General features: G+C 44.7%; 1 protein-coding gene across 4 annotated transcripts in view; it reads right to left on the reverse strand.

Annotated features, from left to right (window-relative positions):
- The window catches only part of LOC139914603 (uncharacterized), a 53805-nt gene extending 41514 nt beyond the window's left edge, over positions 1-12291 (reverse strand). For 3 of the 4 annotated variants that reach the window (XM_071902975.2, XM_071902984.2, XM_071902989.2), the window contains exons 1-5: positions 12072-12291; positions 9025-10713; positions 7576-7917; positions 6536-6662; positions 6183-6286 (exon numbers count right to left, since the gene is read on the reverse strand). In XM_071902975.2, coding sequence (XP_071759076.2) covers positions 6183-6286; positions 6536-6662; positions 7576-7917; positions 9025-10650 — 2199 coding nt within the window. In that variant the 5' untranslated portion in view covers positions 10651-10713; positions 12072-12291. The remainder of the gene's footprint in view (positions 1-6182; positions 6287-6535; positions 6663-7575; positions 7918-9024; positions 10714-12071) is intronic. The other variant, XM_078289325.1, reaches the window with a different exon arrangement.
- Positions 12292-13164: the final 873 nt, after the last annotated feature.

Consider the following 13164-nt stretch of genomic DNA (forward strand, 5'->3'; position numbering starts at 1 on the left):
CTTTTCTAGGGCTAGGTTGCAAGTTACTGTGTGCAACCCAAATGGCAACAGCACAGCGCTCTATTTTCAGCCTTTCATGAAAGTAACTTACAAAAAATAAGAGTTATTAAGCTTCCTTCAAGACCTTCAAGATTGTCGTAAGTACATTTTCAGACCTATTTCAACAAATTCTAGTTTCCAGCTTCCAAGAGGAATAGTAAGACTCAATTATGGCTCTGAAGTATGAATAGAGAATAAATTGCTCGTTGTGGCAAAACATTGTAGTTAAAAGTGCATTATGCAAGATGTTTATGTAAAAATATGCCTCAGTCTTATCAGCCTAAATTTTGAAGTGGAGCTGCAACAGAGAAGCAACAGAGAAACAAAAAACTGGCTTGTAAACAGCAGTGAGTGACCGCTCCATCCAGAGAAAATGTTTTTTTCCCCTCATTTTTTGTCAAAAACAATCTTTTGCCTCTCCCGTCCCTTTGGTATCCTTTGGAATAAAGAAATCACAGACCAGTCAAGTTGATAAACGCAAGTGTGCTGTGTGCCTTTTACTACCGTTTCATAGTCTAGACTCAAGACCAAAGGAGACGAGTTCTCCACTAGAGCCCTCGTACCATGTCTCAGGAGTTTATGCTAGCTAAATCAGGCCAGTCTTTTAAATCTATTTTTGAACCCATTTTTATAAAATTGCTTTCTCTTTCTGTTCTTCTTTTTGTGTAATGTCTCTGTAAAGGGCTTTGTAAACAGTTTTTCAAAAGCTGCTATACAAAGGCTAATGTTTATTATTATTAATAGTATTATTATTACTACTGACATCATGTTACATTATTTCTGGGTATTGAAGTCCTCAAAATTCAAACAGTTACCCCTTGCTGCCATTTGGTGCCGCCAACATGCCAAAATTGCATAGTGCAGCTTTAAATCTTCTAAGTTGCCTGCTATTTTCTCGCAGCATTCCAAGTTCAGTCACGGAACAGCAGTGTCAGAAAAAATAATGAGGCAAGACATTTCATAATGAGGGTCAACCACAATCAGCAATCTACTGAAACCTTAATTTTCAACTGTTTTAATAGGGACCATCCCTAGATATGTAAAACATTACATCATCCGTTGCCTCTTATCAACATTTGCTTTTCTTTTAACAAGGAGTGTCTCTTTCAAATGAATTTGTTATGATGCTGCCTTCAAGTGTTCCTCTTAAGTTCTTTCTTCTGAGTTCAGAAGTCACAAACACAACTTGTTGTGTATTCTGGTACTTTTGGAAAAAATGGGCCCTGTAACAAAAGTAGTTATTTTGGTGGCTGTTGTTTTATTTTAGACATCAAGCAGCACAGAGCTACTTTGTGCTGCAGCAGCAGAATGGAGAGAAAATGTGCACCATGTAATTGATGTTAGAACTAATTTATTAAAACAGAAATGTGTGACAACTAAAGCTTCAACCAAGAATATCAGAATAACCAGAATATACCAATAATTGTGTAAACAGTTTCCATGCTTTCTCAGGGGTTGACAATAAGGATTGCCCCATGGCCCAGGGCCAGTAAGACATAATGTACAGTATAGTTTTATTTATATAGCACTTTTCAAAACAAAGTTACAAAGTGCATAAACAATCAAGAGATGTGACTACAATCAAGGACCAGTTGATTGGTCAGTAACTGGCTCAAATGGATTGGTGCACACACCAATTTATTTCTCACCCAGTAATAATCCTGTTATCCTTGCCTTTCTGCTCTGCCATTGGCCCCCTCTCCTTTCTGTTGGGCTTTTCCTGACCAATCAGATTGGATGCCACCTCAGAGTTAGTCAGAGAGATGTGTTGAATGGATGGTGGTGGTTACTTTGAAAAAGGCTGTTTCTTTCATTGTGGACACAACAGTTTCCCTGCTTGAAAATTATGAATCAATACCTTGCCATTTGCAGGCAATTTCTGAGTAAGGCAGATCGAGCTGGCTCATATTTAGACACCAACAAGTGATGCATCACACACTCGGTCCCCACAATAATAAAACAGAAAATCTTAATGAACCTTGCACTCTGCCGACAACAACATAACATCTCTGCAACTTGGGTATCATATAAAATTCTGACTTTCCTAGCCATATTTACCACTTTGTTTGCTGATTCATGTGCGCTCAAGTTGCAATTATGATATTTACGACAGCACTTGAAGGCAGCATAGTTCAGTCCCTTTGGCTGTTCTCAACAATGCAATCGAATGAGATGGTGAAATATGCAATTTTAGACTTTCAGGTTAGTAGGACAGTTACGCAGAGACTGGGGTGAAAAGTTGGGTGAAAGCTGTGAATGTAAACATCTATGGCAAAAGTTATGATTGGAATTTACCCATTGATTGTAGGCTACCAGAATATATCACAATGTCCACAATCTCTCTGTGAAAGCAAATCATGACAAAATTTTAACCAGTGATAATATAAGATTGTCATATCGCCAACCCCTAGATGGCGCTCTTCCATGTGTTGACTTGAGGCCACAAAACAAAAAGCCTTAATCCTCAAGATATACCTGTCAAACAATAGCCATCAGAATAAACGGCCTATGACATAAGCACTTGAACTTGATGACTGTGGGTAAAATCACCTAGGCAGCCCTGAAAGACCATCACAAACAATACAGCTGATGCAGGATAACAAGCGCTGGGGTGCCTAAGGCCTCAAAATAATCTCATAGCAAAATCACTGCATGCTGTGACATTCCTGAAATCACCCACCACTTTATCGCCACTGTCAAATTGTGGCAATGATGCAACATATACACAACTAAGAGTGAGGATGCACGGACGGAACTACTGGCCCGCACGAGGTATAAAACAGAATGTGCAGCAACAGTCACACATGTGTGCATGTACAGACATGCATGTTTGGACAGAACACAGGGAGTTAAAACAGAGTTAAAACAGGATACACCAGTGAGTCAGAGAATTAGCATAGTGCAATGTGCCTCCAGTCCCAGGGAGCATGCAGCCATCTGAAAAAAAAGTAGAAATGGCTTTTGTAGGGAGCAAAGGAAACCCTCTCAACAGTTATATAAGAGAAAAGGCCCTGAGCCTCTCTGTGTCTCACTCTCTCTAACACACACAGACACAAATACATACAACACACACATAGGCACAGAGCCGCACACACACACCTACGCAGCTACACACCCACACACACACACACACCTGACAAGGAGAAACCCATTCTTTGGAAGAAACAGTCTAGAGAGGATCTGACACACCCACCTGCTCGGATTCAGTCAGCAGTACTACTATTTATCACAGCCCACCACATCCTCCAAAACAGTATTAGCTGGTGGCTGCAGCAAGTCACTGTGGATACAAGCCGGTAACTTGGCAGAAGAACAGCATTGAACCAACACTGATGAAGGATTCTAGGTTGCCGGTGGCTCAGAACGTGGATTGCACATACATACAGTTATTTTGAGGAGGACCTATTCCCATGACAGGGCTCTGAAATAAAGCTTGGGGTGAAACAAATGCTATGCATTCACAGTCTGTTTGACAGAGATATTACTAGCCTATGCTATTCATTCCTTGGCAAATAATGAAATTGTCAATGCAATGACTCATGCATCCCTGGCAGATGAATCCTGAATACATCAGAAGAGCATGTGAAGTGTGTGTATGTGTGTGAGAGCGAGAGAGAGACAGAGAGAGAGAGAGAGAGAGTGAGAGATGTGAGGAGAGTGTGTCAGTGAGGTCTAGCTCTAGGAGGCGGTCTTCAACTGCATACAGTATCTGTGCATGGTGAGATTAAATTAACATATGAGCACATGTATATGAAAGGGTGTGTGTGTGTGTATACGCAACCGTACAAATCTTGTTGTTGTCCTTTCTCCTCACTACCCAACTATCCACTGCCTGCTGACTCATCTATCCATAATAAATGGCGTTGCATAATGTGATTAGGACCGTTGGACTCAGGTTGGCCCAAACTGAATCACGCAAGAGGTCTGGTGAAACTCCTTTATTCTGCACGAAGCTCCCAGCAAAACAGCCCCCTTTCTGACAAGTTGACAGCAGAGCTTCGGGGCAGGCACAGCCCCATTAACACTGGAAGCTGTCCTCTCTTCTGCGTGGGAATTAACAAAGACTGCTACTGCTACTATTAGTGGTGGAGGAGAGGAGAGGAGAGGAGAGGAGAGGAGAGGAGAGGAAAGGAGAGGAGAGGAGAGGAGAGGAAAAGACAGAAGAAGAGGAGAGAGGAGAAAGAGGATGATGGCTGGGGGAGAAATCCATTGAAATGAAAGGGAGAAGAGAGGCGTCAGCATTAGTAGTTAATCCACTGCAGTGAGAATGCTCTATCTCTGCCTGCGGCCTCTAGGCTCCAGCAGTCATCCTAACAGGAAGACTGTAACACACACGGCACTGTATCACAACAGATCCAATCCTGACATGAGATCCAAACCAAATAAACAATGCATGACTTACCAGAAATAGGAAAACCACACACAATATTCATGCTGAAGAATCATCCGTCCATGTGACTGCAATACAGCTGTGTTACCATGTTATGTCATACAGTGCATACGTACATGCTACCTCCATGCCCACAAGATGCAGTTATAAATCCCATCAGTTGAGCCTGCTACAAATGAACTTCCCTCACCATTCAAACACACACAACACATTCACAATGTTATCTGTCCACGTTTCAAATTAAAAAGTACCCCCCCCCCCCTCCCCCTCCCCCAAGGGAGGGCCACGACACAAAAGCGCACATACAATGGGAGCATCTCCCTTCCCCTCTCTGTTTCTCTCCCACCCCTTTTTCTCTCTCTCACCCACACACAGTCTCTATTTAGCTCACACTTAAAAAGGCTGCCTAAAGATAGAAGCAAGAAGATGAACAGGAGCCAGCGAGTGTCATGGCAACAACGTGCAGCGGCTCACAAACACTATTTAGACCAGGAAGAAAAAGTTATAATCAAAACGATAGCTCCATCCCCGGCCAAACTAAGCTCCATGCAGCCGTTGTGATGGAGATTCAACCCCAGTCGAGTCAACAGCAACTCTGTCATTAAAATTGCCTATTTACATCAGTTTCAAATGTTGTGATTAATTGAGTCAATTCATAGTGAGTGCTTGTAAGTAATTAGAATTTGAATCTGCTACAGAAAACTCAACCTCTGCCCAAATACCTTTACTTAATTATTCAGCACGTTAATTCTTAAAATATACTGAATTCATAAATGTTTTAGCGGAAATAGTATGACAAAATGTTGCTCATGTTGCTCTGCAGCAGTGAGTGATGTCAAAATGAGCCAGTCAAAGAAAACAACAACAACATGACACAGTGGTTGCACCTCCGCGTTTGGGCTTCAGCACAGGCAGAATTAAGTGTACTCACATAGTCATGTAGACAGTGTTGAGCACTATGCATCTCAATTCTGTGGGTATAGTTGTTGGACACAGCCCCAGAAACGTTCACTGCCCCGTCAGGATGTTTCAGAGAATTCTGTATCTCCTTCCAGTAGAATCCCCCTAGGGCCACTTGCACATCAAAGCACTGATTCTGAAATGCCGGGGTCGACTTCCGGAGTATTACCACTGCAACGCACTCTCAAGCTGATTTTGCACAACAGACAATGACATGCTTCACTTTTCCTGACATACCAGCACACCAGGTATATGAAAATGGTTTGGTGTTATTCCCCTTTCTATAGTTAAAAGCAATACATTTGTCTACATCCACAACGTCTGAAATGTTGGGTTCCCAATTCAGAATGAGGAATGGCCTGGGAAGACTGGATGACATTAATCCACAAAGCCACCATCTTCACGCACTAGTTCCACTGTTATCGGATAACAAGTTGACCATTACCTTATCAGCGCCACAATACCAGCTTCACAGTTCGTTAAGAGGTTATTTATGAAAGTCATGGCTCCTGTTCAATTAAAAATTCTATTATCTCATGGCTAGTTGTCTATCCGTCAAGCAAACAAACCCAGTGTGGGCATGTATGTGTGTGTGTGTGTGTGTGCAGTATATAGGCACTTTAACATATAAATCAGGCTAAGGGCCATGAAAGCCTGACAGAGAGCGGAGAGTAGCTGTGACCAGATCAATCTGTGTTTATGGGTGTGTGTGTGTGTGTGTGTGTGTGTGTGTGTGTGCATGGGGGGAGGGGGAGGGGATGGCTCTGTGTATGTCTGTGTGTGTTTGACTCACTATGTTAACCTGCAGTGGTTCGGACCCGGGTCTCAACAGCCTCCTCCTGCAGCTACCAGAATCTCCAGACCGCAGACGCACCGACGATGACGACTGACCCATGTCTGTGAGAGAGACAGATGCCGACAGACAGAAAGACCGACAGGCAGACAGATGAATGAACTGACAAACAGACGTACAACACATTACACATACTGGTCACATTTTGGGAAAATTAAATTTGTTCCGTGTCAGTGGAGGGGCCAAGTACAAGTCAATGATTGCAAAACGAAGCACTGCTGAGGCATGCAACTAAGGAATATTGCAAGCTACTTATTAATGCAAAATATGTAAAAAAAGATACGTAATGGTACCTGTTTGGGGCAGCAGCAACGCCAAGGCGGTGAGAGTGCTGGGAGGCAGAGGAAGGGAGCGGCACCGCTGGAGAGACGCCCGGAGCGGGGGCTCTAACGGTGACACACCCAGGGGACGAGAGAGGGCCTGGAGGGTACTGAGTGGTTAGGACATACCCCCCACAGCATATCACACTGTATGACCTCCTACTATGCCATACACAATTACTTCAATACACACACACACACACACACACACACACACACACGCACATGCACACGCACGCACGCACGCACGCACAAGGTTGAATGCACACGCTCCCCTGCCCTTCACATGAAAAAGCATTTCTTCCTTACTGCCTTGTCCCCTTTTTGCAGTGAATTAAAGTATTTCACATCCAGCGAGTCTATTCTGGTACATTGGTCGGTGTGCATGCCCTGCAGCAAACCATGAGAGACTATACATCATGCCAACCAGGCGGTCTCTCAGGTTAAAATGAACTGACTCTGAGTTAGGGCAACGAGAGGTAGAGCTTATGGGAGCGATGAGGCAGAAAATTGGCCAGAAAGAAAGAGATTGAGTGAGAGAGAGAGAGAGAGAGAAACGGGGGAGGGAGAGAGAGAGAGAGAGAGAGAGAGAGAGGGAGAGGGAGAGAGAGAGGGAGAGAGAAAGAGAGAGAGAGAATGGGAGAGAGATGAGCTGAGGGAAAAGCAGCATCCAGAAATACAGGCCTCTATAAATGGGCCAGAGCATGCATGCATTGTTGTAGCTAGCAGTGAGTATATAAATACTGGGTTAGTACTGGGCTCCCCTTCAAAGTATGTAGTGTGTGTTTGATTCATTATGGGCTTGTTGGCAAGGCTATATTTATCTGTGAGTTGGCAGAGACTACTGGTCAGAGAATCTGCTCTCCTACTTTCATTCTTTCAACACCAGGATGAGATATATTTATGTGTATATATATTTACTTTGTATAACTGTGTGCACACGTATATGTTTGTGCAATTGTTTGTATGTTTGTTCATGCATGCATGCCTGTGTTTGTGATTTGACATCTTACTCTGTGGTGCAGCTCCGTGGACTGTGTCTCCCTAGTAACACTGGTCTCTATGACAGAGCACGGCCTGGAGCGAGCAGCCGTCCGCCTCTGCCCCGGAGAGAGTTGCATGATGGGAGCAGGCCTGCGTCTTCGCCGGCATAGCGAGCCCCCCTCAGTATACTGGTTGTAGAGGTCTCGCTCTGGGATGGGCCTCCACAGGTCCAGTACGGCTGAGGCAGGGCGAGGACGAGGCCGCGGGGGCTTGTGAGGTACAGGGGTCTTTCCTGAGCTACAGCGGGACGGGCCTGGGCTGGACTGTCCTACACTGCAGCCTGCCAGACCCCCGGCAATCTGCTCACACAGCTGTGGTGGGCACAGATACTCAGTAGCCTGGCCCATATTTATAAGGGCAACAACACATCTGATATGTCAAAGGGGGAAAATAACGTCCTCTCCATAGATCCACCAAAATATACCTCATACTTCCTTTAAAAATGTTCTGCCAGCCATGAACTTTGCAATGCATTGCAATGCATCAGTAACAAGCCACAAGCCTCCGACTGCCCCTTTAATGGCAGTTAATTTGTAGAGAAGAAAAAAAAAATACAGGAGACAGGTGGATTTACAATGTAAACAGTTGGTGATTAGGGAGGAGGATTTTGTGGTGCCGTCATTTCTCCTAAATTGCTCTATGACTGTACATTAACACCCTCTCCCAAACACCCTTTCCCACAGCTCTTGCCCTTGCATAATAAACCCCTATGAAAGTGTGCTGACTATTGAGATGTCATATCTCATTTTGTTATTGGGAGTTAGAAGGGGCTAACGTGTCCTGACTCGTTGGTGTGAGACTAGAGGGGAGATGACTAATGCCTCCGCTGGAGTGAGAAGGGAGGGGTGCCGTCATGAAGTGCAGACGTCACAAAGCTCTAGGGCTACCGCAGTCACACATGGCCTGCTCTATGGGAAACAGGGTTTCCTGGCATGCTACAGGGGGCTGGCTAAGCAGGAAAGGACAAACTCTTCTGGTATGATGTCCACCATTGTGATCATAGTGACTCTATTTCCTCTTCTCTCCAACAGATGGGGCAAAAGGATAACTGTACAATACATCCCCTCATATCATGAGGCAAAGTGTGATATTTGGCATAGTATATGGCATAATTCAGTCTAGTTGTTTGTTGATGATTTTAAGAAGCAAAAGAATGACCATGGTTAAAACTGTTAAACATAAATGATGATATTTTGACCATATGCTGTAGTTACATGAGGCATGGCATTGGCGATGTGAATGAGGTGAACAAAGGCTGCAATGGAATGTGGTTAAGGCATAAACCAGTGACATATGCGGAAATGCGGTTCTCTTTGAATAACACGCTATAGCAACACAATTTACTGAATTCATAAATATGTAATTTTTTATCAAATTCAGTGGCAAATAATTAACACAGCCCATTCAAATTCACATACCTTGAATATTTCCTCTGTGGAGTTTGATGCTGGTACGCTATTGGTTATGCTCTCTTTGTCTCCTGGCTGTGATTGGATGTTTGCTTCCTGTGTCTGATGCGAGTCAGGTGGAGCGTCTCTGGAATCCTGCTCATTTCCTGAGTGCCCTTCTACCTTTTCCTCTGGACAGAGACGGTGTAATGGATCTCTTTCAACCTCCACCTCAGCTTGTTTTTCTGTCTCTGTCTTCAGACCTGGTTGGGTTACGTGGTTCTCTACTATGGCTGTGGACCTGTGGTTAGTCTGTCTGTCTATATGTTTGTCTGTACCCTCTGAACTCAAACATTGAAAGCCATTGACACTGGGCGATCCTGGGCATGCCCTAAAGGCCTTAAGGACCACCTTAGGCGAACGTCCACCAGTCACAGGTATTGGAGCCTCGCTGTCTAAGCTACTGGAGTGTGAGGATTTAGGGGTCACTGGTGACGATGGGGTGGGTTGAGGTTTTGGATGTCCTTTGCTGTGGAGAGTGAGGGACACACTGTGAACTCTGTCCATAGCCTGATGTGGTGCTTGCGGGGAACCTAGCGGAGTCCTCTCTCCCTCTGGAGGGGAGAAGGAGCGTGACGATGTCCGCCATTTTCTGGCGGTCTCCGCGACGCTGTTGAAGAACTTGAACAGACCACCAAAGTGTCCCTTGGTGTCCGAGTGTTTGGGGGGCGCTGGCTGGAAGTCTCTGACAGACTCAAAGTCTACAGAGCCATAGTCAGAGTCCATGGTCTTGTCCAGAGTGTGAAGCTCAGACTCAAAGCTCCTCTCTGAGTAGACAGGATTGGCCTTCCCCAGAATAGAGATCCTCCTCAGGTAGCTCCACACATCTGGCCCCTTGTGTCTCCTCCCTCCCCCCAGGTGGGTCCTGGGGCTGCCCTTAACACCAGGCTCTTCACAGCCTGCAGCTGAGTTGTTACAGCTGGTTGAGTTGCTGTGGCCTCTTTTAGTGTAGCAAACTCTCTCTGATGGTTTACAGCCATTCTGGGTCACAGCCTCTCCCACCGGGGCGGGCTGGTGGCTGTCCGTGGGAGCTGAGAGGTCAATGTCTTCGAACGAGCAGTCAAACTCAGCCGTGTAGCCGGCATAGGAGTGCCTCTTGCCACGGTGTCTGAGCGTGCCCCTGCTGGACTGCAGAGGAGAGCCAAAGTCGCGGCAGAAAGACTCCTCATCCACCAAGGAGCTGCTGAACTTGGCAGTGGACAATTTCCCTGTCTTCCCTCTAAACACAGAGGGGGATTTAAGCTTCTTGAAGGAGCGAACCTTGTCAGCAAAGGAGAGTTTGGGGATGGAAGCCTCCCCGGGGAGGATCATGGAGTGGGGCCGCCGCTCCAGCTCTGAGGCTGCTCTCTTTCGGGTCAATATCTTCCAGATGCCCCCTGTGGCACGGGGCCTCCGGTTAACCTCCACCCTGTCCTTGACAGGGGTCACAGGAGGGGCAGCCTGGGTCTCTCCCTGCCCCTCTGCAGGCCCAGGCCCAGTCTCCTGGATATACACACTGCTGGTCTCATTCTCCACATCCAGGGAAACATTAAACACTCGGTTGACAAACCCATTAGGGTTGTTGCTCTCAGGGGCGGGGTTGTCTGTCTGTTCCATCCTCTCTCATTCTACAGTGTCAACTATCAGCTCCAACGGCCATCATGTCTATCTCACACACACCTGCGGGAACAAAACCACATTATTATTCAGGAGGTCTTGACATTAAACTGACATTAAACTCATTCTCTTATTCTGCCTGAACTTGCTCAGAATGTCTGTATATGGTACCGTATATGTGAATTTCATTACAGTAAATATTTTCAGTGGTGGACAGCCATTATATATCTATGCAGGCAGTCACATGATGGGGAATAATGGATATTTATCACAACTCATTTAGGATGTAGTGTAGGCTTCTGCAACACAGAGAAAGCATTAGAGGTCTTGCTTTGTGCAGTGATGCTGGTACGAGGGTCCTTTTACCATGAGTCAGCAGTCACAAACACCCACCACACCCCTCCCCCCATATTTAGTCCATATTATCCAAAGTAATTATTGAGACACAGTCCCCCGTCCACCATTTAAACCAGGAGCCTGTGTTGTCATGGAAACACTCACTACAGAGATGTCTGGTTATTTCAGGCCTGCTCCGACTGTGACATCATCATGCTTCGGGATAAGCTTCTTCTGAGGAAGATGCTAGACAAGTGTTAGGTCTACTAACTGCATGTTAATTAACCCCATTTCATAATGATACCCTTTAATGTATGGAAGCATTGTGTATAATTTGGGCCTCCAACAATCATACTTCTTTGTTATTATATGAAGATCATCACTAAAGATGTGTTTCAAGATAGCTCAGCTTTCCCCTAGAATATTACAATTTAAATGATGAAATGACTGACTAGGTTTCTCTGTCTGTTATTTACTTTAGGGTAAATACTGAATAACTTAAAAAGGATGAGGACGTATAGCCTATACAGTATATTATCCATGTATTTGAAGTCTCATATGATTTTGAATCTTGTTGAGAATGTCTCCTTATACTACAAACAATTCAGTTATTCATATATGAATATGAATTTCTTCAGGCTATATGTTTTAATAACTGCAGTATAAGCTACTAAAAAACCCATAAAAATCATAACAACTCTTTTATTGGAAGTTGTTTGAACATCAGTATTTCACACTGTCAACAAGCTTATCGGTTCCCATCTAATAGAGCCGGTTCAACGCACAGGACATTAACGTTAGGCACGTTGCAGCTTGGCGACAGATGGATTCGTATGCTTCTTTATTTGTTAAATATGCCGTTAATAAAATTAACATGAATACAGCTGGGAGCCTGATTCAATTTCATAATATTAATTTATGAAGGTGGTACGTAAGTTTCTTCAAACTGAATACCGATCGGTAACATTTTCAAGTAGCCTATTCACTCATTTCACAAACTGGGGATAGCCTACCAAGATTTAGGCTGCCCGCCTTAAATTCATTTTCTAACTATTTAACAACACGTAGCTGTGAAAACTGTCCACTTACCCCCAGAAATCCGCCCTTTTAAAAGGGCATCGTCGTTACAGTAGAAAAACGCCGCCTTTTACACTGGCTAAACTTTTTTATATCCATGAGTAAGGCTGAAGTTATGTTGCGGAGAGCGACTCCTTTGTAGATCACATGTGTTTGGTTTTGCCTCTAAACTTCGTCAGCTATCATCAAACTGAGAGAAACTCCCCAAGTTAGCGACAGACCGGTGAACTCTTGCCCTGTAAGCTCGAGCAGACGCCGACACTCAGATTTGTGATAAAAGCTCTCACGCAGACAGAGCAACCACACACACACACACACACACACACACACACACTTGGACGCGCGCGCGCGCGCGCGCCCACACACACACACACACACACACACACACACACACACACACACACACACACACACACACTTGAAGGGACTCGTGTCTATGATACTCAATAGCGAGTTTATAGTATACTTTATGGCATTTTTGATCTCCTATTTTATCGCTATAATATTTCTATAATAACTATTCCTCTAGGGGCACTTGCTGTGGTTTTACTGTGATATTTGTGTAGCATCCTTCAATTCATTACAGCGATCATTTCTATAGTTGTTTTTTGAAATCAAGACACACAAAATATACCTCCATGCTTCTTTTATCAAAGATTTTGTCTGGCCCGTTTGTTGGATGGATCTAAGGTGGCACTTATCATTTCCAAAGGAACATGTCAGTGAAAACAAGTGATTGACTGAACTCTGGTCTCACTTGCTGAACCTCCTCTGGGATTTGCGTTGAATGTGAAAATCCTTCTATTGAAAAGACACAATGGGGAGAGGGAGCACAGGGGGGGAAACTGAAGGAATTCACAAAAACTAAACAGCTCCAGAGTACCATAGCTGTGAAAGAGGAGATGGTGGAGAAGGGGGCCTAAATTTAAACATTTCCTCTTTGTCCTGTTTTGGGCCCATTGTCATCGCATGGCGTTCTCCCTTCTGCACAGGAAGGAGTGGATCTGACATCAACGCTCTCAGGCTGACAATGCCAGGAAGTCTGTCTGACTGTATGTAAATATCTCTGTGTGTCCATGCTTCCCTTGCTGCCCGCGGAGC

The sequence above is a fragment of the Centroberyx gerrardi genome, chromosome 16 (genome assembly GCF_048128805.1).
Source record: "Centroberyx gerrardi isolate f3 chromosome 16, fCenGer3.hap1.cur.20231027, whole genome shotgun sequence".
Lineage (NCBI taxonomy): Eukaryota > Metazoa > Chordata > Actinopteri > Beryciformes > Berycidae > Centroberyx > Centroberyx gerrardi.